The sequence below is a fragment of the Choloepus didactylus genome, chromosome 10 (assembly GCF_015220235.1).
Source record: "Choloepus didactylus isolate mChoDid1 chromosome 10, mChoDid1.pri, whole genome shotgun sequence".
NCBI lineage: Eukaryota > Metazoa > Chordata > Mammalia > Pilosa > Megalonychidae > Choloepus > Choloepus didactylus.
In genome coordinates this window covers 75,812,668-75,839,000 of record NC_051316.1, presented here as the reverse complement: position 1 = coordinate 75,839,000, position 26,333 = coordinate 75,812,668, and the positions used below count along the sequence as shown (strand labels likewise).

At 38.9% G+C, this 26,333-nt stretch overlaps 2 protein-coding genes across 2 annotated transcripts in view; one reads left to right on the top strand and one right to left on the bottom strand.

The window, feature by feature from the left end:
* IFT74 (intraflagellar transport 74) overlaps positions 1-4,903 on the bottom strand; it is a 117,256-nt gene extending 112,353 nt beyond the window's left edge. Inside the window, exon 1 of the mRNA XM_037798402.1 lies at positions 4,696-4,903. The gene's annotated coding sequence lies outside the window, so the exon portion shown is untranslated. The remainder of the gene's footprint in view (positions 1-4,695) is intronic.
* The window catches only part of PLAA (phospholipase A2 activating protein), a 92,061-nt gene continuing 70,421 nt past the window's right edge, over positions 4,694-26,333 (top strand). Inside the window, exon 1 of the mRNA XM_037798401.1 lies at positions 4,694-5,197. Coding sequence (XP_037654329.1) covers positions 5,049-5,197 — 149 coding nt within the window. The 5' untranslated portion in view covers positions 4,694-5,048. The remainder of the gene's footprint in view (positions 5,198-26,333) is intronic.

The window sequence follows — 26,333 nt, the reverse complement described above, 5'->3', positions numbered from 1 at the left end:
TATGAAATTTGCAAATGCACATGTCTTTTGGTCCAGCAATTCCATTTCTAGGAAATCAGCATATATTCATTCTTAAACATACACTTGCACACTAGAATTATTTACTTGAGTAGTGTTTGTTATAGCAGAAGATTGGGGAAGTCAAAGAACACTAATTAAATTATGCCACCGTCTTAAAATTACATACTATTTGACCATTTTCCAAGATATATGGCTAAAACAAGGTGAAGAATAATGTATAGAATGCTAGCATTTTATTGCATCTGCATAAACAATCTTGAGCAATATATAAGAAATTGATAACAATGGTTGCCTCCAGCAAGGAGAACTGTGTGGCTAGGAATGGAAAATTTACACTCTCCATTCATTAGAACTTTTGAATTTCTTTTTGAGGACTAATTGCTGATTTTTTTTTGTTTTGAAGTATAGTCTACCCGAATTAAAAAGCTCGCAGCAGAAACACAGTTAACGAGACTTGAGAAGTACATACACTTGTGTAACTTACATCCACTATCAAAAGACAAAATGTTTATTCCCCCAGAAATAATCAGCATGCTCTTCTCCAGTGAAACATCCAAGGTTATATACACCTACTGGTGTAATTTTTACCAATATGCATATATATATTGTTTTAATTCAGCTTTACTGAGATATATTCACATATCCTACAATCATCCATAGTGTACAATTGTTCACAGTACGATCACATAGTTGTGCATTCATCACCAAAATCAATTTTTGAACATTTTCATTACTCAGATCTTTTGAATTTTAAACTCAGGAATGTATTATTATTATACCTTTAAAAATAAACTTTAAATAAAAAGCAAATAAATAAAATAATAACCAATTTTCACATTAGCCATCATTTTATGAATTATTCAATTATCTGGACAATGTCTCAAAAGCACATGAAAAGCCAAAGCATCCTTAAATGTTTAACAAAAAAAAAAATAAATTTATCAAATGTATTAGCACTAGGAGAATGTTTTTCTTCTCTTTGGATATCAAAAGCTTGAGAATATCGATTATTGTGTAAAAGAACCAAAAATGTATCTGCATTAAGACTTTTCTTTAACCTTCCTAGTTTAGAGGCTGCTGACCATCCTTAGAGATGAAATTCACATTTCTCATTTTATGTTGTAGTTTATTTTTTTTATTTTTTATTTTTCTAATTCTAATGGACTTTGTTTTTCAACATTTTTTCAGGGGACATATTTGTAGCCACAACTTTTTCAAACCTGAACATATAAAGTTACTATCGTTTCTAGCATATAAAATGCATTTGAAATATTTTATTTCATATATGTATTGTGTTATACTAACCCAATTTTCAGCACCTGAGTCTATTTGTAGAACTTTAGTAAAAGAGTTAAAACAATATTCTGTCAGCATCATTTTCACATACAAGCAAATCATCATTATTGTTAAGATTTCTTGTTTAAGCTTGCCCAGTTTTACCTACTAAGCTACTAGCCCTGGACCATACTGATCTCAACTTTATTTGAATATTACTTGGTATGAATATTACTTCACAGTGGATTTAGACCTTTTAATTAAATCATACTGAAAACACCATACTTAGAACATAAACTGTAATGTCTACCTTTTGCTGCCCAATTATTACATGAATTAATGTATTACATCCATTATTACATGGGAGGAGCTACTGACATTAGGGAGGTTCTCCATCAGGGTTTTCATTTGTATGCAGATGTGGCTGTATAAATACCTGCATAAAAAGAAAATACTTGTTTTAAATCTTTGAATTGCTTAAGACATAAAAATATTATAATTAGAAAAAAAGTACCAAGAACCCAGTTAAAGATAATAATTTAAGATCAATTCTAGCTCTATTATGTTCTAGCTATGAGATTTATAGAAATAAATGAACACCCAAATGAGAACAAACAAAGGCTATTTATTCAGATCTTGCTATATTAATACAGTCAGCCACCATCATTTGCATCTGACAGACACTCAAAGGCAAGCAGAGGAGTGGGAAAGTTTAACAGTGGGAGGGAAAGGGGACGACCAGACTTCAGGTATACCCTGATTGGAGGCTCTTGAAATGGAGAACCCAGAGGTGACTAACTAGAAGTGGACTCTCCTACGTTGTTTAGCTAAAGGAACATATTTGCTTTTTCTGGTTGGTCCTAAATTGGAAAGGTGGGTGGGGTGTGGGGACGGTACAGACAGATTAGGGAGCCTCTTATTTATCAATTAAATTCTGGATATTTTTTGGGGGGTCAATTGTTACAGGGATTATGATTTGACTTCTTAAGAAGTATTCTGTAGATAATGGCCAGCTTCTTGGACCAATTGTTGTAGGTAGTTGGCCAGACATTCCTGGTTATTGTCCATTTGTATATTCAATCTCTCAGACTTAAGAATACTCATTTTAGTTGTTCTTTAATTAAGTAATGTAATCAATAAACCCTATAGCCTACTAACCATTTATGAAGCTAGGTCTTCATCTGTGAAATGGAATAATAATGCTACCTACCTAGAAGTGTTATTGTGAGAATTAAATGAGAGACTATGTGAAAATTGCCCTGTAAACTAAATACTATACAAAATGGAAAACATTTGTGAGGACCTATTATGTGTGAGGCACTGGATGCTGAGAATTCAAAGGTAAAGAAAGTCATTACTGATCCTTGGGGAAATTTGGTCTGATAGGAAAAACAAAGACAGAAATGGATGTATTAGAATGCAGTAAATGCTTTCTAAGAAGATAAATGAAACCACCTTGGGTTTGACAATGGAACGAGAAGGAAATATGGTAATTAAACTGGTGTTGAAATATGCCAGCTAAAGAAAGAGTGGCATTCCAGTTTAAAAAGAAAAAATAGAAAGAACATGTACAAAGAGCATGGAGACATGAGAGAACACAATGTGCTCAGAGAATGGGAGAAATTGAACGTGGCTGGAACAAGAGGTTCATTAGAGAAAATGGAAGGAGATTGTTCTAGTTTGCTGATGCTGCCATTAAGCAAAATACCAGAAATGGATTGGCTTTTATAAAGGGGGTTTATTTGGTTACACAGTTACATCTTAAGGCCATAAAATGTCCAAGGTAAGAGGGTACCTTCACTGAAGGATGGCTGATGGTGTCCGGATAACCTCTGTTAGCTGGGAAGGCACGTGGCTGGCATCTGCTCTTGAGCTCTGGTTTCAAAATGGCTTTCTCCTGGGATGTTCCTCTCTAGGCTTCAGCTTCTCTCAAATATGTCACTCCCAGTTGCTCTTATCCTCTCTTAGCTTCCCTGGAGCAAAAGTCTGCTTTCAAAGGCTGTCTCCAAAATGTCTCTGTAAGATGCAGTTTCTCTCTCAGTTCCTGTGCATTCTTCAAAGTGTCCCTCTTGACTGTAGCAAGCTCGCTCCTTCGGTCTGAGCTTATATAGTGCTCTAGTAAACTAATCAAGGCCCATGCTGAATGGGTGGGGCCATGCCTCCATGGAAATTATCCAGAATTATCACCTACAGTTGGGTAGGTCGCATCTCCATGGAAACACTCAGTGAAAGAATTACAATCTAATCAACACTAACACCTCTGCCCACACAAGATTGCATAAAAGATAATGGCATTTTGGGGGACATAATACATTCAAACAGGCACAGAGATGAATCTAGTAAACAACTGGGGAGTTAGTGTAAAAGGCCTTGTATACTGTTATACTCTAAGAATGGGCAGACATCAGAGATTATTGAGCAGAGAAAAATTAAATTTAGTTTTTAGAAGTTAATCTTATTTTAATATGTAGGATTGGTCAGAGAGAAGGGGCAGAAAGGCTAGAAAATGGTGAAATAATTCAAGAGCTAGAGAATGTTGAAATAATTGAAGCAAGAGACAACCAGGGAAGATTTCTAACAGACAGCTGGAAATACAGATCTGGAGGTATAGCTTTAGAATAAGCAAAGTAGTAAATGTTCCACCCAGGGAGAGAGTAAAATGGCAGAAGAGACAGTAAAAGGTCAACATTTCATGGCTTATGTCATAGAAACAGAAACCAGAGTAACAGTTATTCCGAACCTAAAGTGTAAGTTTCAAGAAGGGAGAGGACAGAAAAGTGTGCATTGGATTTAGTGATTAAGAGAGTTTGTGGAGAAGTGTAGTTGAATGCAAGAGAACAAGTGGGCAGAATGGTAAGTGGAAATTGAAAACATGGGGATATATACTCTTCTTACTTAGTGTGGTCCACTAAGCAGCAACATTTACCAAGGCTGGTTTAAAATACATATACTTAGCCCTGCTCCAGGCCTACCAAATCAAAGTCTGCATTTTAATTAGCTTATAGGTGATTAAGTACTTATATTTGAAAAGAACTGGCGTGGACTGCTGCTTCGCTGTGTTTGAGAACAGAGATTGCGGTAACTTGATATGAAGGCAAGCGATTAAGGATTTCCAGTTTGAGCCCAAGCTTTTACGTTTTAATTGAAAAGCAATGTTTAACTAGTGACACTTTCGGGAAGATATGCAAAGAAGCTTTGGGGAAAACTGGGACTAACGGAACACACAAAGTAACCTCGCTCGGCCACTCCAGGGTATGCAGCACACAGCACCGAGATTTAAAATATCCTAACTCGGCGCGCCGGATGCTCAGGCCCGTAGGGCGCGTGGCATTGTGGGAACTGTAGTCGGGGCTCCTCCTCGATTAACAACATACAGTCCTGCTGGGGTTCGGGAAGTACCTGGGGCTTGCGCGCCGGGACAGGAGGAACCGGCGTCGTTATCTTTCTCGGCCGGCGGTACCAAGCGCAGGGGAGAAGTGAGCCTCAGGCGTCGGGGCGCACACGCTCTGCGTCATGGCGGACTGAGGCCGATGATAAATTCCGGTGTGCATGTCAGGGTTGCTGTGTCACTGGGCCCGTTCGTCGCGCCCCTTCGCCGCTGCCCTTCCGCACCGGCTTTCGGGCTCTTCCGGTCTCCTGCCGCTCCTCACCTGCAGCTCCCTCTCCCACTGTTGCTTGGCGCAGGCCCGGCATCCCCTACGGACTGACCTCGCGCGTTACCCGGGCCCCGCGGCGCGGGACAGAAGCAGGCCATGGCGAGCGGTGCCGCCAGGTACCGGCTGAGCTGCTCGCTCCCGGGCCACGAGCTGGACGTGCGGGGCCTGGTGTGCTGCCTCTATCCGCCGGGAGCCTTTGTGTCCGTGTCCCGAGACCGCACCACCCGCCTCTGGGCCCCAGACAGGTGAGCGTCGCGTATCGAGCTGCCCCAAACTCTGTCCTCTTCCCCCTTTTCCTGGCCTTCCTTTGCTCCTTGCACCCTCCCAGGTTTGAGGGCACTGGCAGTCTGAGCACATCAGATTAGGGGATCAGAGATCTACCTTCTTGTCCTAACTTCGCTACTAACGAGTGGGTGTCCTTGGACAGGCCTTTTATCTTTTGGGAGCTTAAGTTTTGAAAGTGAGGGACTTGTAGATTGTGATCTCCCAAATTTCTTTTAGACTCAAAGGTTTGTTGATGCCGGGTGCACACTTAAATGAAAACTTGAGTTGTCAAAAATTTCACTGCAAAAAGTTGCATTGCATTGCTTCTTCTAGCTGTCCAGGTCAGAGTTTATTAATCTGGGTTTTATAATGGACTTAGGAGGAGGAGACAAAACCCCTGAAATATTATGAGTATGTGGGGATGTGCTGTTTGCTTAAGGGGAGAATGTTCATTGCTTTCAAAAGATTGTGTGAGATTTTAATGAACCCAAAAAGGTTAAGAACTGCTCCAGTCCAGGTAAAGTTAAGAGGTTCAGCCCTGATTTGGCTGGCTGTTGCTAAAAATTTAAGATCTAGAAGGCAGATTTCAGTTCAGGGAAAAAAAAAAAAAGAATAAGACAGGAAAGGAGTTACTTTGTTATGTAGTAAGTCTCCCATCACTAGGGATATTCAGTCAGTTTGTGTGACTGCTAATGAATTCAGTTGACAACCCCTTTGTTGAGTGCTTCCTGTTTGCTAGTTTTGGGATTGTGGAGAGGATAATTTAATACGCATGAGGTCCCTGTGTTTTTGGAGTTTACTTAACAGTTTGGTAGGGAAGATGAATCAAAAAAAAAAAAAAAGGCAAAAAAAACAAGCAAATAATAAGTTATAATTTGGCGTATGTACTATGAAGAAAACAAACATATCTATAATTAAAGAAAGAAGTCTTTCTTTAAGCTAACACCTGAAGGATGAGGTGTAGCTGATCATGGGAGTAGAAAGTGGGGAATATTCTATTGGAAGAGCCCTCTTGGCAGCAGGGGAAGCAAACACAGAGAAGTCATATTGGGAAAGAGGGAAGTTCCTGTGTGGCTGGAGGGAGTGAATGGTGAAGTGAGGGCAGGTCTTAGAGGCTGGCAGGAACCATGCCATGCTGTGTACTGGGACGGAGGAATGAAGTGTATATGGGGGACTGAAGAAAAAATTGTGTAAGGGTAAGCCTTCAAAGAGTTTCAAGCAGGGAGTAGCATGATCTGATTTACCTATTAAGAAGTTTCTGCTATCTGCTGGTAGAGAATGGATTTTGGAGGCTTTTTGGAGTAGTGCATCCAAGACTTGATTGTAGACTAGATTAGGAATATTATAGAACAAACTCCTGTATTGAATTGGAGAAGATGACTTGCAAAGGTCTCTCCCAACTCTAAAATTCTATGATATTCCAAACTTCTAGTAACACTAATACCTAACATTTTTGTGTACTGAGTACAATTATTGATTAAACTTGTACCTTTAAAAACTTGTACCTTTAAAATTGATCTAGTAGAAGAATATGCAATAACAAAGAACGTCTGTTGTAGTAGTTGATTCCTCTCATTAAACTTTTGCATGTTTTGTGGTGCTGGGCTCGGTTGACAAGAGCTTAAATCACTGGAGTGGTTGCATTTACCGAGAACTTGAGGAACTTTGGGCTGAGGGGATGCTTTATTGCAAACTCCTTCTTTTCATTTAATTCATGTTGATTTTTTTGTTTTTTGTTTTTCAAAATTCATTCATGTACTTATTATACTAACACCTATTGTGAGACTACATTGTACACTGTACTAGGCACACTACTAGATAGTGGGTGATACCAGGATTAATGAGATAAGATTTTTAACTTAATTTCCAACTGTTCAGGTTAAGGAGTCTTACAGTTGCTGGGTGATGGACCTCTTGTGCATCCCATCTGGAGTGTCCCAGTCATACTTCAGTGATGTTAATGAAACTCTCATCAAGGCTAACAACCTGATAATTTTTATTTCATGGTGTATTAATAAAGTTAATGATGTGCTATAAAATGCTTGGAGACAAGTAGTAAATGAAATTTGTTTTCCTGTGTACATTGTTGATGTGCCTCAAAATCAGGGTAGTAAGTATAGGGATCCACAAACCACTAAAAACTCAAAAAGTCTCTCAGCCTTCTGAAGTACCCTCAGAATGGGGACACATATTTTTTAGTTGTACTTTGAATTCAGCCAGTTAATATGCCATTGTTTCAGACTGCTGCTGGCATCTGTAAGCCTCTGTAACTGTCTTTGGGTTGGCTGAGGTAAGGTAAGAAACAGCTTTGCCTTTGTATTGTTTTGCCTTTTGAAAATAACGCATACGTAAAGATACAACCTAAGATTCCACATCATGTGTTATATATTCCCTGACCATGCCAAGGCTGAAGTGACCTCTCCTTGGTCAAATAGTTCTGTTGGTTTTAAGAAAACAAAGCAATTTCCTTCCCTTCCCATTTCCCATTTCTCTTTCTGGAAGGTAAACATTTTCATCTATTAACTGCTTATTTTTGCATTTTACTTCATGTCTATATATAAAATGGTTGTGTGGCTATTTCTTTTTTTTCCTTTTTCTTTAAAGGAAAAAAAAAAACAATTTTAGGAATTATCTGTTAGTTCCTACTATGGAATGTGAGAATTTAGATGTCTTTCTGCCTTCCACTCACCCCCATCACACATGCATCTTTTCTAAGCACTGATCCTTATAGTTTCGCTAATATAATTTTGACTGAACCAATATTTTGCATTTACCTAATTATGATTGTGTAAATTCTGTCCACACTTGAGCTGCAGAACAACCTATGATAATTTTTCCTAAACAATTTTGTTTAATTTTATTTATTTTTCCCTGGAACTATTACCTTGTTTTTGTTTTTTTTAATTTAATTAATTTTCTGTGTATTTATCATTAATTCAACTTCAATTTCTTTGCTGGTTGTCTAAATTTCCTCTCAAGACATTTAAACATATCAAATATCTTACAGTTTCACCCAGCCTTTAGACTTGGTCTATCTGTCCCTGGTACACAAGTAATCCTGGAATCTCTCTTCACCTTAAACCCAGCCATTTCCTTCTTGGGATCTTTTGTGTTAGATTTCTACTGTCAACATCCCATAACTTCCTCTTTCTTTCTTTTTTTTTTTATTGCTTTTTTGTAGGAGATCCTCTAGGAGTTTCCTGAAATACAGTGTATTGATAATTTATGTGTTAATACCTTGTAAATCTGAAAATGATATTATTCTGCCTTAATACTTAAACAATAATTTTAATAGTTGTAGCATTCTGATTTGAAAATAATTTTCTTTCAGAACTTTGAAGCCATTGCTCCATTGTATTCTAGCCTCTAGTATTGCTGTTGAGAATTCTGAAGCCATTTTGATTCTTGACTTTTTATTACTTTTTTTTCCTCTCTGTTTTAGAGTTAGCCCTTTTAATCTGAAAACTGATGTCCGTAAGTTCTGGGAAAATTTCTTAAGTAAATTCCTTTATTTCTGCCTATCCATTTTCTGTGCTTTTTTTTTTCTGGAAGTGTTTTTCTCGGGATGTTGAACTTCTTTTCTAAATTTATTTTCTCCTACTTTTTAAATCTCTCTCTCTCTGCTCTTCTTTCAGGAAACTGCTTTGATTTTTTGTAGAATTGTGAATGTCTTCTTTTATATCCCTAAGGATGCTTAATGACAATTTATTTTTTTTTTAAGCTATTTTCCCCTTAAGTTGTCTTTTTCCTCCATATCGTTTTTTTCCCCCCTCTCTGTTTTGGTCATTATTTTTCATGCTGGAGTCTTCCCTCAGATTCCTAATAATCCTTGTTGTCTGCTCACAGTTAAGAGTGGAGAAATACAAAACCTCTTCAGAAGCTTTGTACTCATGGTGGGACTTGCTATCTGGATGCTTCAGTCTAGAGTAATTTGGGCTGTTTCACTGGGCTGGACTGTGTCCCAGGCCTGGCCTCCAGGGTTCTTTCTCAGGCTCCAGTATGAATGTATGTGTTGATTTCATACCACAGGACTCAACTGTGCCTGTGTCCCTGGTCAGAGGCTTTTTACTTTTTCTAAAGAACAAGCTTTAGACTTGTGCTAAATGCAGCAGGGGCCATTGTCTGGCTAGGGATGTCTAGCTTCTTCCCACCCCTCCATAACTTAAATATTTTTTCATTAATTCAATAAATACTTAGTGCTTACCATGTATAAAGCATTGTAGTAGGAACTTGGGAAGATACAAAGAAGAATCAGGTCTGGATTTTGCCCTTAAGAACTTTACAGATGACTACGGAGGTGCATATATACCACACTACTAGGAAGTGCTAAGGGACACATAGATAGATTTAGTGCTTTACATGTGTAGATTTTTAAACATATCCTTTTACCTTTTTTTGTTCTTATTGGTAAAATAGTTTCTAAAAACACATTGTAAAAAACAGAACACAAACAGTAGAGAAGTTTAAAATAGTAACTACTATCTTCCCTTGAAGATTTTTTCATATGCTTCTGCTTCTTAAGACTTTCAACTAGTCTTCCTTACTCTAATTCCTACCTCTTTATCCCCATTTCTAGTGGTACCTAGTGCTACTAATTATTTTTTTCCTTAAATTTTTTATTTTGAAATAATTTCAAACTTACACGACAGGTACAAAAATAATACAAAACCAATACATAGAATGCCAACATACTTCCCCCCAATTTTAACATTTTGCCACATTTGCCATATCTATCTATCCATCTATGTGTCCGCCCATCCGTATATCTATTTATCTATTTTTCTTATTATTTTAAATCTTCATTTTATTGAGATATATTCACATACCACGCAGTCATATAAAACAAATCGTACATTCGGTTGTTCACAGTACCATTACATAGTTGTACATTCGTCACCTAAATCAATCCCTGACACCTTCATTAGCACACACACAAAAATAACAAGAATAATAATTAAAGTGAAAAAGAGCAATTAAAGTAAAAAAGAGCACTGGGTGCCTTTGTTTGTTTGTTTGTTTCCTTCCCCAATTTTTCTACTCATCCATCCATAAACTAGACAAAGAGGAGTGTGATCCTTATGGCTTTCCCAATCCCATTCTCCCCCCTCAGAAGCTACATTTTTTTTTTTTTTAATCTTCATTTTATTGAGATATATTCACATACCACGCAGTCATACAAAACAAATCGTACTTCCGATTGTTTACAGTACCATTACATAGTGGTACATTAATCACCCAAATCAATCCCTGACACCTTCATTAGCACACACACAAAACTAACAAGAATAATAATTAGAGTGAAAAAGAGCAATTGAAGTAAAAAAGAACACTGGGTACCTTTGTCTGTTTGTTTCCTTCCCCTATTTTTCTACTCATCATCCATAAACTAGACAAAGTGGAGTGTGGTCCTTATGGCTTTCCCAATCCCATTGTCACCCCTCATAAGCTACATTTTTATACAACTGTCTTCGAGATTCATGGGTTCTGGGTTATAGTTTGATAGTTTCAGGTATCTACCACCAGCTACCCCAATTCAATAGAACCTAAAAAGGGTTGTCTAAATTGTGCGTAAGAGTGCCCACCAGAGTGACATCTCGGCTCCTTTTGGAATCTCTCTGCCACTGAAGCTTATTTCATTTCCTTTCACATCCCCCTTTTGGTCAAGAAGATGTTCTCCATCCCACGATGCCGGGTCTACATTCCTCCCCGGGAGTCATATTCCACGTTGCCAGGGAGATTCACTCCCCTGGGTGTCTGATCCCACGTAGAGGGGAGGGCAGTGATTTCACCTTTCAAATTGGCTTAGCTAGAGAGAGAGGGCCACATCTGAGCAACAAAGAGGCATTCGGGAGGAGGCTCTTAGGCACAATTATAGGGAGGCCTAGCCTCTCCTGTGCAGCAACAGTCTTCCCAAGGGTAAATCCTGTGGTAGAGGGCTCAGCCCATCAAATCACCAGTACACTATGTCAGTGGGCACATTAGCAACCATCGAGGTGGGGTAGGCCAATACCCCTGCATTCTCCACAGGCTCCTCAAGGGGGCTCTACGTATTTTTTTTCTTGTTTTCTTTTTTTTTTTAACTTTTTTTTTTTAAATCAACTGTATGAAAAATAAAAAAAAATTAAAAAAAATCATTTAAAAAAAAACATACATAAAAGAACATTTCAGAGAGACCGTAACAAGGGAGTAAGAAAAAGACAACTAACCTAAGATAACTACTTTACCTCCAACATGTTCCTACTCTACCCCAAGAAAGTTACCTAATATAGCAACATTTCTGTGAACTTGTTCCTACTATACCCATCAGAAATTAACAGACCATAGTCATTCCTGGGCATTCCCAGAACGTTAAATTTACCCACGATAGCTTATCTGTTCTTCTTGGATTATTGTTCCCCCTTCCTTGATTGCTCTCTATTGTTAGTTCCCCTACATTCTGCATTATAAACCATTTGTTTTACATTTTTCAAAGTTCACATTAGTGGTAGCATATAATATTTGTCTTTTTGTGCCTGGCTTATTTCACTCAGCATTATGTCTTCAGGGTTCATCCATGTTGTCATATGTTTCACGAGATCGTTCCTTTTTACTGCCGTGTAGTATTCCATCGTGTGTATGTACCACATTTTGTTTATCCACTCATCTGTTGAAGGACATTTGGGTTGTTTCCATCTCTTGGCAATTGTGAATAATGCCGCTATGAACATTGGCATGCAGATATCTGTTCGTGTCACTGCTTTCCGATCTTCCGGGTATAGACTGAGAAGTGCAATCGCTGGATTGAAGGGTAACTCTATATCTAGTTTTCTAAGTAATTGCCAGACTGACTTCCAGAGTGGCTGAACCATTATACAGTCCCACCAACAATGAATAAGAGTTCCAATTTCTCCACATCCCCTCCAGCATTTGTAGTTTCCTGTTTGTTAATGGCAGCTATTCTAATTGGTGTGAGATGGTATCTCATTGTGGTCTTAATTTGCATCTCTCTAATAGCTAGTGAAGCTGAACATTTTTTCATGTGTTTCTTGGCCATTTGTATTTCCTCTTCAGAGAACTCTCTTTTCATATCTTTTGCCCATTTTATAATTCGGCTGTCTGTACTACTGTCATTGAGTTGTAGGATTTCTTTATATATGCAAGATATCAGTCTTTTGTCAGATACATGGTTTCCAAAAATTTTTTTCCCATTGAGTTGGCTTGCCTCTTTACCTTTTTGAGAAATTCCTTTGAGGTGCAGAAACTTCTAAGCTTGAGGAGTTCCCATTTATCTATTTTTTCTTTTGTTGCTTGTGCTTTGGGTATAAAGTCTAGGAAGTGGCTGCCTAATACAAGGTCTTGAAGATGTTTCCCTACATTATCTTCTAGGAGTTTTATGGTACTTTCTTTTATATTGAGATCTTTGATCCATTTTGAGTAGGGTGTGAAGTAGGTGTCCTCTTTCATTCTTTTGGATATGGATGTCCAACTCTCCCAGCCCCATTTGTTGAAAAGACCCTTATGACCCAGTTGAGTGACTTTGGGGGCCTTATCAAAGATCAGTCGGCCATAGATCTGGGGGACTACCTCCGAATTCTGAATTCAATTCCATTGATCTATATGTCTGTCTTTGTGCCAGTACCATGCTGTTTTGACAACTGTGGCTTTATGATAAGCTTCAAAGTTAGGGAGTGTAAGTCCTCCCACTTTGTTTTTCATTTTTACAGTGTTTTTACCAATTCAAGGCATCTTCCCTTTGCAAATAAATTTGATAACTAGCTTTTCCAAGTCTGCAAAGTAGGTTGTTGGAATTTTGATTGGGATTGCATTGAATCTGTAGATGAGTTTGGGTAGAATTGACATCTTAATGACATTTAGCCTTCCTCTCCATGAACATGGAATATTTTTCCATCTCTTAAGGTCCCCTTCTACTTCTTTTAGTAGAGTTATGTAGTTTTCTTTGTATAGGTCTTTTACATCTTTGGTTAAGTTTATTCCTAGGTACTTGATGTTTTTAATTGCTATTGAAAATGGTATCTTTTTCTTGAGTGTCTCTTCAGTTTGTTCATTTCTAGCATATAGAAACATTACTGACTTGTGTGCATTAATCTTGTATCCCGCTACTTCGCTGAATTTGTTTATTAGCTGTAGTAGCTGTATCGTCGATTTCTCGGGGTTTTCCAGATATAAGATCATATCATCTGCAAACAATGACAGTTTTACTTCTTCCTTTCCAATTTGGATGCCTTTTATTTCTTTGTCTTGCCGGATTGCGGCGGCTAGCACTTCCAGCACAATGTTGAATAACAGTGGTGATAGTGGGCATCTTTGTCTTGTTCCTTATCTTAGAGGGAAGGCTTTCAGTCTCTCAGCATTGAATACTATGCTGGCTGTGGGTTTTTCATATATGCTCTTTATCATGTTGAGAAAGTTTCCTTAAATTCCTACCTTTTGAAGTGCTTTTATCAAAAACGGATGTTGGGTTTTGTCAAATGCTTTTTCAGCATCTATTGAGATGATCATTTGATTTTTCCCTTTCGAATTGTTAATGTGTTATAATACATTGATTGATTTTCTTATGTTGAACCATCCTTGCATGCCTGGAATGAATGCCACTTGGTCATGGTGTATGATGTTTTTAATGTGTCTTTGGATTCAATTTGCAAGTATTTTGTTGAGAATTTTTGCATCTATATTCATTAGGGAGATTGACCGGTAGTTTCCCTTTCTTGTAGAATCTTTGCCTGGTTTTGGTATTAGATTAATGTTAGCTTCATAAAATGAGTTAGGTAGTGTTCCATTTTTTTCAGTGTTTTGAAAGAGTTTAAGTAAGATTGGTAACAGTTCTTTTTGGAACGTTTTGTAGAAGTCCCCTGTGAAGCCATCTGGCCCTGGGCATTTATTTGTGGGAAGATTTTTTTTTTTTTTTTAATCATCATTTTATTGAGATATATTCACATACCACGCAGTCATACAAAACAAATCGTACTTTCGATTGTTTACAGTACCATTACATAGTTGTACATTCATCACCTAAATCAATCACTGACACCTTCATTAGCACACACACAAAAATAACAAGAATAATAATTAGAGTGAAAAAGAGCAATTGAAGTAAAAAAGAACACTGGGTACCTTTGTCTGTTTGTTTCCTTCCCCTATTTTTCTACTCATCCATCCATAAACTAGACAAAGTGGAGTGTGGTCCTTATGGCTTTCCCAATCCCATTGTCACCCCTCATAAGCTACATTTTTATACAACTGTCTTCGAGATTCATGGGTTCTGGGTTGTAGTTTGATAGTTTCAGGTATCCACCACTAGCTACCCCAATTCTTTAGAACCTAAAAAGGGTTGTCTAAAGTGTGCGTAAGAGTGCCCTCCAGAGTGACCTCTCGGCTCGTTTTGGAATCTCTCTGCCACTGAAGCTTATTTCCTTTCCTTTCACATCCCCCTTTTGGTCAAGAAGATGTTCTCTGTCCCACGATGCCGGGTCTACATTCCTCCCCGGGAGTCATATTCTACATTGCCAGGGAGATTCACTCCCCTGGGTGTCTGATCCCACGTAGGGGGGAGGGCAGTGATTTCACCTTTCAAGTTGGCTTAGCCAGAGAGAGAGGGCCACATCTGAGCAACAAAGAGGCATTCAGGAGGAGACTCTTAGGCACAAATATAGGGAGGCCTAGCCTCTCCTTTGCAGCAACCGTCTTGTGGGAAGATTTTTGATGACTAATTGGATCACTTTGCTTGTGATGGGTTGGTTGAGGTCTTCTGTTTCTTCTCTGGTCAGTCTAGGTTGTTCATATGTTTCCAGGAAATTGTCCATTTCCTCTACATTAGCCAGTTTGTTGCCATAGAGTTGTTCATAGTATCCTCTTATAATTTTTTAAATTTCTTCGGGATCTGCAGTTATGTCACCTTTTTCATTCATTATTTTCTTTATATGGGTCTTCTCTGTTTTTGATTTTGTCAGTCTAGCTAGGGGCTTGTCAATCTTGTTGATCTTCTCAAAGAACCAACTTTTGGTGATACTTATCCTCTCTATTGTTTTTTTGTTTTCTATGTCATTTATTTCTGCTTTAATCCTTGTTATTTCTTTTCTTGTACTTGGTTTAGGATTGGTTTGCTGTTCATTTTCTAGCTTCTTCAGTTGATTCATTAGTTCTTTGATTTTGGCTTTTTCTTCCTTTTTAATATATGCCTTTAATGCTATAAGTTTCCCCCTCAGTACCACTTTTGCTGCATCCCACAGGTTTTGGTATGTTGTGTTCTCATTTTCATTCGTCTCTATGTATTTAGCAATTTCTCTTGCTATTTGTTCTTTAACCCACTGATTGTTTAGGAGTGTGTTGTTTAACCTCCAGGTATTTGTGAATTTTCTAAGTCTCTGATGGTTATTGACTTCTAATTGTATTCTATTATGGTCAGAGAATGTGCTTTGAATAATTTCAATCTTTTTAAATTTATTGAGCCTTGTTTTATGTCCCAGCATATGATCTATTGTGGAGAAAGTTCCATGAGCACTAGAGAGGTGTGTGTATCCTGGTGATTTGGGATGTAATGTTCTTTATATGTCTGTTAAATCTAATTCATTTATCAGATTGTTTAAATTTTCAGTTTCCTTATTGGTCTTCTGTCTGGTTTGATCTATCTATAGGAGAGAGTGATGTGTTGAAGTTTCCCACAATTATTGTGGAAATATCAATTGCTTCCTTTAGTTTTGCCAGTGTTTCTCTCATGTATTTTGTGGCACCTTGATTGGGTGCATAAACATTTATGATTGTTATTTCTTCTTGTTGAATTGCCCCTTTTATTAGTATGTAATGGCCTACTTTGTCTCTCAAAACTTGCTGCATTTAAAGTCTATTTTACCTGAAATTAATATTGCTACACCTGCTTTCTTTTGGCTGTAGCTTGCATGAAATATTTTTTTCCATCCTTTCACTTTCAATTTCTTTGTGTCCTTGTGTCTAAGATGAGTCTCTTGTCTACAACATATTGATGATTCATTTTTTTAATCCAATCTGCAAATCTATATCTTTTAATTGGGGAGTTTAATCCATTTACATTCATCGTTAAAACCATGAAGGCATTTCTTGAGTCAGCTATCTTATCCTTTGGTTTATGTTTGTCATATATATTTTTCCCCTCTCTCTATTAATATCCTTTAATGTACCCATACTGAATCTCTTTAGTACTGAACCTTTCTCCAAGTCTCTCTGTCCTTTCTTTGTTTCTCTGTCTGTAGGGCTCCCTTTAGTATCTCCAGTAGGGCAGGTCTCTTGTTAGCAAATTCTCTCAGCATTTGTTTGGCTGTGAAAATTTTAAGCTCTCCCTCAAATTTGAAGGAGAGCTTTCGTGGATAAAGAATTCTTGGTTGGAAATGTTTCTCACTCAGAATTTTAAATATATCGTGCCACTGCCTTCTCGCCTCCGTGGTGGCTGCTGACTAGTCACTACTTAGTCTTATGCTGTTTCCTTTGTATGTGGTGAATTGCTTTTCTCTTGCTGCTTTCAGAACTTGCTCTTTCTCTTCCGTGTTTGACAGTGTGATCAGAATATGTCTCGGAGTGGGTTTATTTGGATTTATTCTATTTGGAGTTTGCTGGGCATTTATGATTTGTGTATTTATGGTGTTTAGGAGATTTGGGAAATTTTCCCCAACAATTTCTTTGAATACTCTTCCTAGACCTTTACCCTTTTTTTCCCCTTCTGGAACACCAATGAGTCTTATATTTGGATGTTTCATATTATCTATCATATCCCTGAGGTCCATTTCGATTTTTTTGATTTTTTTTCCCATTCTTTCTTTTGTGTTTTCATTTTCCATTGTGTCATCTTCCAGGTCACTGATTCGTTGTTCACCTTCCTCTAGTCTTGTACTATGAGTATCCAGAATCTTTTTAATTTGGTCAACAGTTTCTTTAATTTCCATAGGATCATCTATGTTTTTATTTAGTCTTGCAATGTCTTCTTTATGCTCTTCTAGGGTCTTCTTGATATCCTTTGTATCCTGTACTATGGTCTCATTGTTCATCTTTAGTTCTTTGATTAGTTGCTCTAGGGGCTGTGTCTCTTCTGATTTTTTGATTTGGGTGTTTGGGCTTGGGTTATCCATATCGTCTGGTTTTTTCATATGCTTTAAAATTTTCTGTTGTTTTTGGCCTCTTGGCATTTGCTGAACTTTATAGGGTTCCTTTAGGATCTGTAGACCAATTGAAGTCCTTATCTCTAATTTGTCGGATCTACACCTTCATGGAGTACACTTTCTCTAACTAACCAGCAGGTGGCATCCACAAGCCACCTGTTCTCCACAAGCCAGTTCTCCCCTGCTTTGCCTTTGTGGTGAGTGTGGGAGTGAGTCTTGTGGGGTCCAATTGGTGTACCAAGCTTGCGTGTGTAGTTGGTGTTGCCCACCCTGTATATGGGGCGTGTGTCTGGGCGGTCAGGGAGGCGGGGTGGCTCTAACAATCAAATCTCCCTGGTGTTCCTGGAGCTTTAAAGCTGCTGCAATGGTCTAATCCTTCAGTTCAGTCCTGCCACAGCTTGTCTCTGCCACTGACCCACAAGTCCTTGGTATTGGCATATGGCCCCTGAGACTTGCGAATGGGTCCCTCTTCCAGGCCATGCAACCCCTGGTCCTCTGTTGAGGGATGATTGTGCTATGTCACAGGTGAGTGCCATCCCCCCAGGGCGGTTCTGGGCTGCTGGGCTGTGTAGGGAGGCTCCCGGTCTACTGAAATGATGGCAGAATGGGGCTTTGTTAATTCACACTGCTCCACCTTCCCAACTCTGGCACAACCAGCTGAGGGTGCAGGGAAGGCTAATGTCCACGCCCAGTTTTGTAGTGTGTGCCTGTTATTTGAAGCACTTCTGTCACACTGGGTTGTCTGGGGCAGCTCTGGGCTATGGGGCTGGCGACGGGCAGGAGTGTTTCCTGTCCACCAGGATGATGGCTGTGAGCGGACACCCCCCTTTTCTTGGGAAGTTGTGGTGGTTAGTGGATTTTCTCAGCCACTGGAGTATTGCCTTTTTGTCTCAGAGCTCTCTTAGTTCTGCTCTTGTCTTGGCCTGCCCAAATTGCAAGTCTTTGAGGCTTTCTGTATTGGGCTTCTTAGAGTAATTGTTTTAGAAACAGAAAAAAAAAGATAAAAAAAAATAAAATAAAATAAGCCCTCCTTGCAGATCTATTGGGTTATTGAAATGCTAAGAGACAAAGCAATTAGGGCCATTAAGGAAAGATCCAGGGGGCAGAGAGATCAATTTTTCTTCGGGATTTGCATATGAGCCTCAGGGCCTGAGCTCTGCCCTTCCCCTTTCTATGTTCTCCAGAACTCCAAAAAGCCTCCGCTTTTATTTTGGAGTTTTTCGTGCTGTTTTTTGCTATCCCTATCTCCTCTCTGCTGGGCTGGCTGCTCTCAGATTCTCTGGTGTCTGGTCTCAGTCTATCTATGGTTGGAGTTTGGATCAGTAGAATGAGTTTCCGATAAGAGCTGCCACTGCAGTTCTCCCTTCTCCTTCCCAGCGCTGAAGGCCCCTCCTCCCACAGGACTGAGCCTGGCAGGGAGGGGCGTGGGTCCCCTGGCCGCAAAAACTTAACAGATTTCGCTGATCTCAGCAGTTCCACTTTCTCATGAGTGTTGTATGAAGTATGCCCAAAGTCAAATTGCTCTGCGGTGTCCAGTCCACGCAGTTCCTGGCTTTCTACCTACTTTCCTGGAGGAGTAACTAAAACATACAGCTCACCGATCTGCCATCTTGCCCCACCCACTATTTATCTGTTTTTTAGACATTTAGGAGTGGGTTGTATACGTCATGTTCCTTACACACATAATACTTCCCTAAATATTTCCTAAGAACAAAGATAGTCACTGTTATCAAGAAATTTAACATATGAAGCTTACAATCTATATTTCATCTGTCCCAATAATGTCCTTTTGAGCCTTTTCTCTATTTTAGATCTAGTTCAGGATCATGTATTACATTTAATCTGTCTCTTTAGTTGCTCTTTTTTTTTTTTTTTTAACTTTTTTTAATACAGTTGTATTGAGATATATTCACATACCCTACAATCATCCACGGTGTATAATCAGCTATTCACAGTACCATCATACAGTTGTGCATTCATCACCAGAATCAACTTTTGAACCTTTTCTTTACTCCAGAAAAAAAAAAGTAAAAAAGAACACAAAACATTCCATCCCCCCATCCCACCCTATTTTTCATTTAGTTTTTGTCCTCATTTTTCTACTCATCTGTCTGTACACTGGACAGAGGGAGTGTGAGCCATGAGGTTTTCACAATCACACAGTCACACTATGTAAGCTACATAGTTATGCAGTCGTCTTTAAGAATCAAGGCTACCGGATTGCAGTTTGACAGTTTCAGGTATTTCCTTCTGGCTATTCCAACTCACTAAAAACTAAAAAGGGGTATCAATATCACTCGTAAGAATGCCCTCTAGAGTGACCTCTCGACTCCATTTGAAACCTCTCAGCCACTGAAACTTTGCTTAATTTGTCCTCTCCCTTTTGGTCTAGGAGATTTTCTCAATCCTATGATGCCAGGTCCAGGCTCATCCCTGGGAGTCATGTCCCATGTAGCCAGGGAGATTTATACCCCTGAGAGTCATGTCCCACGGAGGGGGTAGTGTAGTGAGTTCACCTGCCACATCTAAGCAACAAAGAGGTTCCCTAGGGGAGACTCATAGGTACAATTATTATAAGTAGGCTTAGCCTCTCCTTTGGAGCAACAAGCTTCACAAGGGTACACCCCAAGATCGAGGTTCTCATCCTACCAGACTGTCAGTCCTCAGTGGTTGTGAGAACACCAGTTAACAGCCCAGGTGGGAAAGTCCAACATTTCTGCATTTTTCCCCAGTTCCCCTGGGAGGCCCTGCAAATATATCCTCATTCTTTGCCCAAATTACTTTGTGATGCATCAGAATTTCACCTAACCTTTACAAACCTACCATATCTCACTTCCTATTCAAAGTTCCATGTAATTATGGTGTTTGATTAAACTAACTGTTCAAGTTAAATTATTTAGTGTGCTGCAAAAAATATAGATACTGCACCAAATAAACATCTCTTCCCTTAGTCTGACACAGAAATTGAAGTTTTGAAACACTGTCAATATCATCCTTTACCATTTGGCCTGATTTGCCTTAGTCCTAACCAGATCCTCTTCATTCATATCTCTAATTGAGGTCTGAACTCTTTTTCAGCTCTTTGAACATTTGTTGCGTGAGGCAATACTGACATTTATAGCTACCGAGCTCTAGCTGAGTTTCAGGTTGTCACATGGATACCCAAAGTTCCAGTGACCAACCAGGTTATACACAAAGAGCTCAGCATCTCAGAATTTGGAGATAACCATTACAACTCAGGAATAGATGTGACTGCTGTAAGAGCTTACAATCTAGGGACCTTTACAATAAGCATTCCCCTGATAACCTGTGCTCTAAGATTCTCAGAGTTACACATTTTAGTTAGTCCATGTTAGTGTTAAAATGTTTGTCTTTTTGTTTCTGGTGTACTTCACTCAAAATGCTGTCCTCAAGATCCATTTATCTAGTTGCCTGTCTCACAGCTTCATTCCTGCTTGCAGCTGCTCAGTATTCTACTGTATGCATACACCACAGTTTATCGCGTCAGTTGATGTACCCTTAGGCCTCCTCCATCCATTGTGAATCCTGAATACTGCCACCATAAGTACCAGTGTGCAATGTCCATTCCTGTCCCTGCTCTCAGGTCTTCCAAATATATACCCCATAATAAGGTTGCAGGACATTATGGCCCCAACATAACTTAGCTTCTTGTGGAACCACCACACTGTCCTCCAAATAGGCTACACCATTCTGTTTCCCCAAAAACATTAAATAGGTACATCCCTCTCTCCATGTTTTCTCCAGCACTTGTGTCCTTCTGTTTATATTTTTCCTTGCAATTTTATGGAGATATATTCACATATGATACAGTCATCCACAACATACAATCGGTTGTTCACAGTATCATCATATAGTTGTGTATGCATCACCAGAGTTGACACTTGAACGTATTCATTAAGCTTTTTCCTGCTATCTCAGCCATTTCACCCATTCTACGTTGGTGCATGATGCCTGACTGGTCACAGAAGTCCCTGAAGTGGCTGTTCCATATAGTTCCTGGCTGTTTACCAGCTGCCCTAGAGGAGTAACTGGATTTCACACCTCAGCACTCTGCCATCTTGCCCCACCTCCAGTTGCTCTTTTCCTAAATGATGGAAACATATATACAACATAGACTTTCCCATCTCAGTCACTCCCAAGCATACCATTCAGTGCAATTAATCATAATCACAGTATTGCACTACCCTTAGCCAACATCCATTACCAGCACTTTCTCATGACCCCAAAAAGAAACCTTATACCCAGTATGCTTTATATCCCAAGTCTATAACAATTTTGTTGGTCTGATACCAACTTAACTTCAATAGCATAGAAAAACTATGTTCCTGTACCCCTGTATTCCCTCACCTCTGTGTAGTTCTCACAAATGACATATTTATACATTGTGTCCATTACCATTGATGTATCACTGCATTTTATGGATTTGCATTTTAGATCTTGTAGGAAGAAAAAAGTGGAGATGCAAACCAAAAATACAGTCATACTGGCATTTATGTTTACCTGTGTCATTACCTGTACTGGAGGTCTTTATTTCTTCATGAAGCTTCTACTATATTTTTTAGTGTTCTTTCCTTTTAGCCTGAAGAACTCCCTTTACCATTTCTTATAGTACTGTTCTAGTGCTGGTGAACTCCATCAGCTTTTGTTTTTTCTGGGAATATGTTAATTTCTCCCTCATTTCTGAAAGACAGCTTTCCAGATAATAAAATTCTTGGATGTTTTCCCACAGTGCCTTCTTGTCTCCGTGGATTCTGGTGAGAAATTGGCACTTAGATATATTGAGCCTCACTTGTAAATGACATGCTGCCTCTCTCTTTCAGAATGAAATTCTCTCTTTACCTTTGGCATTTGATAATTTGATTATGTGTCTTGGTGTGTGTCTATTCGGGTTTATCCTGTGTGGAGTTTAGTGAGCTTCTTAAATGTGTGTATTCATGTCCTTCATTAAATTTGGTAAGATTTCAGCCATTATTTCTTTGAAAATTCTCTCTGACCCTTTCTTTCTTCTCCTTCTAGGGCTCCCACAATGTGTATATTGGTACACTTGATGGTGTCCCACAGGTCTCTTTAAGCTCTGTTCACTTTTTAAAATTTTTCTTTTATTGTGAACTTTAACATATATACATAATAGTGACAACTTTCAAATATGATTTTCACACGTAATTAGAGAGCAAATATAAAATGCCATGGGTCACAGTTCCACAACTTCAGCCATTTCCATTATTGCAAAATATAGCATACATAGAGAAAGGTGTCAACTCTCAATATACAGCTCAAAAAGCAGTGATACAGGTAATTTCAAAAATTGTTATGGATTACAGTTCCACAGTCTCAGTCCCTTCCCTATTCTGCAATACAAGGTATATACAGAAAGGTGAAGACCTTCAAGGCATAATTCAACAAGCAACTATAGAGCAAATCCCAAAGGATTCTATAGGCTACACAGTTCCACCATGTCATTTACCTCCTGCCAGCCATTCCAACACCCCAGCATCCAAAAATACATGTATATAATTATATAAAGTTCAGTATTCGTAGACCTTTGTTAAATCTTATCTTGTTTGTTGCTACCCCTTCCTCTCAATCTCTTTCTCCATCTTCAGGGGCATCTAGGCAGTGAGCACCCTAACTTGTTCATATTGAAAGGGGGTGCCAACAATATGGGGAAAGGGGCTACGTATGATTGTTGATCTTAAAAAGGCTGTTGCTTCTGGGTTTTAGGACTTATCTGGTATAGAAACACTCTGGTGGATTCAAGTTTCTGAAAGATAAAACTTAGTGAGTGCATCTTTTATGGAATCTCAGGTAGAGACCTAGGTATTTGGGGACCACTTTTGGTAAGGGCATGGTATACTGTGGCCATTTGGGATGTCTAGCTGGAGACTGCATAAGACAAACCTCCAGGATAGCCTCTCAATTCTATTTGGGATCTCTCAGACACTATGACCTCAGCTTGTTACCTTTCCTTTTTCCCCCTTTTGGTCAAGTAGGCATTTTCAGTCCCTCACTGCCACAGGCTCATTCCTAGGTATCATGTCCCAACATCACCAGGGAGATTCATTCCTCTGGGAGTCATGTCCCTCATGGGGGAAGGGGGGGTGGTTAATGAATTTATTTGCCTAGTTGGGCTTAGAGAGAGAAAGTCCATATCTGAGTAGCACCCTGGAGGTGCCTCTTAGGCATAATTATAGGAGGGCTTAACCTCCTCTTTACAACCCTAAATTTCCCAAGAGCAAGCCTCAAGTCAAGGGCTTGATTTATTAAGTAGTGTGTTCCTAACTTCACTTTATATATATTCTGTCCCAGGATAATCCTTCCGTTTCTTACATTATCTTCACTTAGTGTACAATCATCATCACTCTCAATGTTAAACAATTATCATAACATAATACATCCCAGAGCTCTGTCATCTGCTAATTATTCATCCCTAGTATGTGTACAGTTGGTAAGATATTCCTGTTAAATATAGCCTTTAATACGTAATGTGTAGTTTTTCCATACCACTCTGTTGGTAACCCCCTACACCAGTGTCATACCTTACAAGTATGTCATGCTAAGAATCATTTAGATTTGTGGTGCTACTCTGTGGGTTACATGCCTTTAAACCACCATTTACAAATGTGTTCACCTTCAGTTCATCACTGATACTTATAATCCCATTAATGAACCTTAGTCACACCTGACCATTCCCGTAACATTAAGATTACCCTCCATAACTTATCTGTTCTTATTAGATTATCATTCCTCCTTCACTATTTGCCGTCTGTTGCTAGGTCCCCTACAGTCTACAATATAAAACACTTATTTTACATTTTTCACAGAGTTCACATTAGTGGTAACATACAGTCTGTCTCTTTTCGTGCCTAGCTTATTTCACTCAGCATTATGTCTTCAGGGTGCTTCCATGTTGTCATATGTTTCACGACCTCTTTCCTTCTGAACTGCTGTGTAGTATTCCATCATGTTTATATACCACATTTTGTTTATCTACTCCTCTGTTAAAAGACATTTAGATTGTTTCCATCTTTTGGCATTTGTGAACATGCTGCTATGAACATTGGTGTGCAAATATCTGTTCATGTAACTGGTTTCAGATCTGGGTATATGCTGAGAAGTGAAATTACTGGATCGTAGGGTAACTTGATATCTGGTTTTCTGAGGAACAGCCAAACTGTCTTCCAGAGTGGCTGTAGCATTATAGAGTCCCACCAGCAATGAATATAAGTTCCAATTTCTCCACATCCTCTCCAGCATTTTTAGTTTCCTGTTTGTTTAACGGCAGCCATTCTTATTAGTGTGAGATGATATGTCATTGTAGTCTTGATTTACATCTCCCTAATAGCTAGTGAAGATGAACATTTTTTCGTGTGGTTTTTTTAGCTATTTGTATTTCCTCTTCAGAAAAATGTCTTTTCATATCTTTTGCCCACTTTATAATTGGGCTGTTTGTACTATTGTTGTTGAGTTTTAGGATTTCTTTATATATGCAAGAGATCAGTCTCTTATCAGATACATGGTTTCCAAATATTTATTTTTTCCCATTGAGTTGGCTGACTCTTCACCTTTTTGACAAATTCCTTTGAGGTGCAGAAGATTTTAATTTTGAGGAATTCCCATTTATCCGTTTTTTCTTTCGTTGCATGTGCTTTGGGTGTAAGGTCGAGGAAGTGACCTCCTAATACAAGGTCTTGAAGATGTTTCCCTACATTATCTTCTTGGAGTTTTATGGTACTGTCTTATATTGAGGTCTTTGATCCACTTTGAGTTACTTTTTGTATGGGGTGTGAGGTAGGGGTCCTTTTTCATTCTTTTTGATGTGGATATCCAGTTCTCCCATCCCCATTTATTGAAAAGACTGCTATATCCCAGTTCAGTGGGTTTGGGGGCCTTATCAAAAATCAAGTCGATTTCTGGGGTCTATTTCTGAATTCTCAATTCTGTTCCATTGATTAATATGTCTGTCTTTTTGCCAGTACCACACTGTTTTGACTCCTGTGGCTTTATTGTAGCTTCAGAGTCAGGCAGTGTCAGTCCTCCCACTTCGTTTTTCTTTTTTAGAATGTTTTTAGCACTTTGAGGCATCTTTCCTTTCCAAATAAATTTGATAACTAGCTTTTCCAAGTCTGCAAAGTAGGTTGTTGAAATTTTGATTGCAAATGCATTAAATCTATAGATCACTTCGGGTAGGATTGACATCTTAACAATGTTTAGCCTTCCTGTCCATGAACATGGAATATCTTTCCATCTCTTTAGGTCCCCCCTTTTTTTCTTTTAGTAAAGTTATGTAATTTTCTGTGTAGAGGTCTTTCACATCCTTGGTTAAGTTTATTCCTAGGTACTTGATTTTTTTAGTTATTGAGAATGGAATCTTTTTCTTGAGTGTCTGTTCAGTTAGGTCATTTCTAGTGTATAGGCCAGTCCCTGTCATGGGGGCTCTTGGCTGCAGGTCTGTGAAGGGTTTTCACCCATGCCAGATCTGAGGAGGGTGCCTGGGGTGTGCAAGGGTACTCCCCTGTGCCCCATTGGTCCAGTTGCCCATTCCCCAGCCGCATTTCCTGCCGAACACACACTCGTCTTAAATGCAGCCTCTTGGTTTCTCCAAGTGCACACTCACTATGGGTGTAGAAGTCCCTGCCCAGCCAATGAAACCCTGGTACTGCTGTTCTGGAGTACTGTCTGTCCATTATCTAGTGTTTTTCATGGAAGAGAATTTTGCTCTGTCTCTCCTAATCTGCCATCTTGGATCCCTCTCTCTGTTCACTGTTTTCATTCTTTTTTTCTTCCACTCTTTGGACTAGTGATTTTGATTTTCTTATCCTGAAGTTTATTCATTCTTTCTTCTGCCAGCTCCAATCTGCTGCTGAACCCCTCTAGGAACTTTTTTATTTCTGTTATCGTGGTCTTCAGTTCTGTTTCCTTTTCATGATTTCTGTGTCTTTGTTGATATTCTTTTTGCATTCATCTGTTGTTTTCC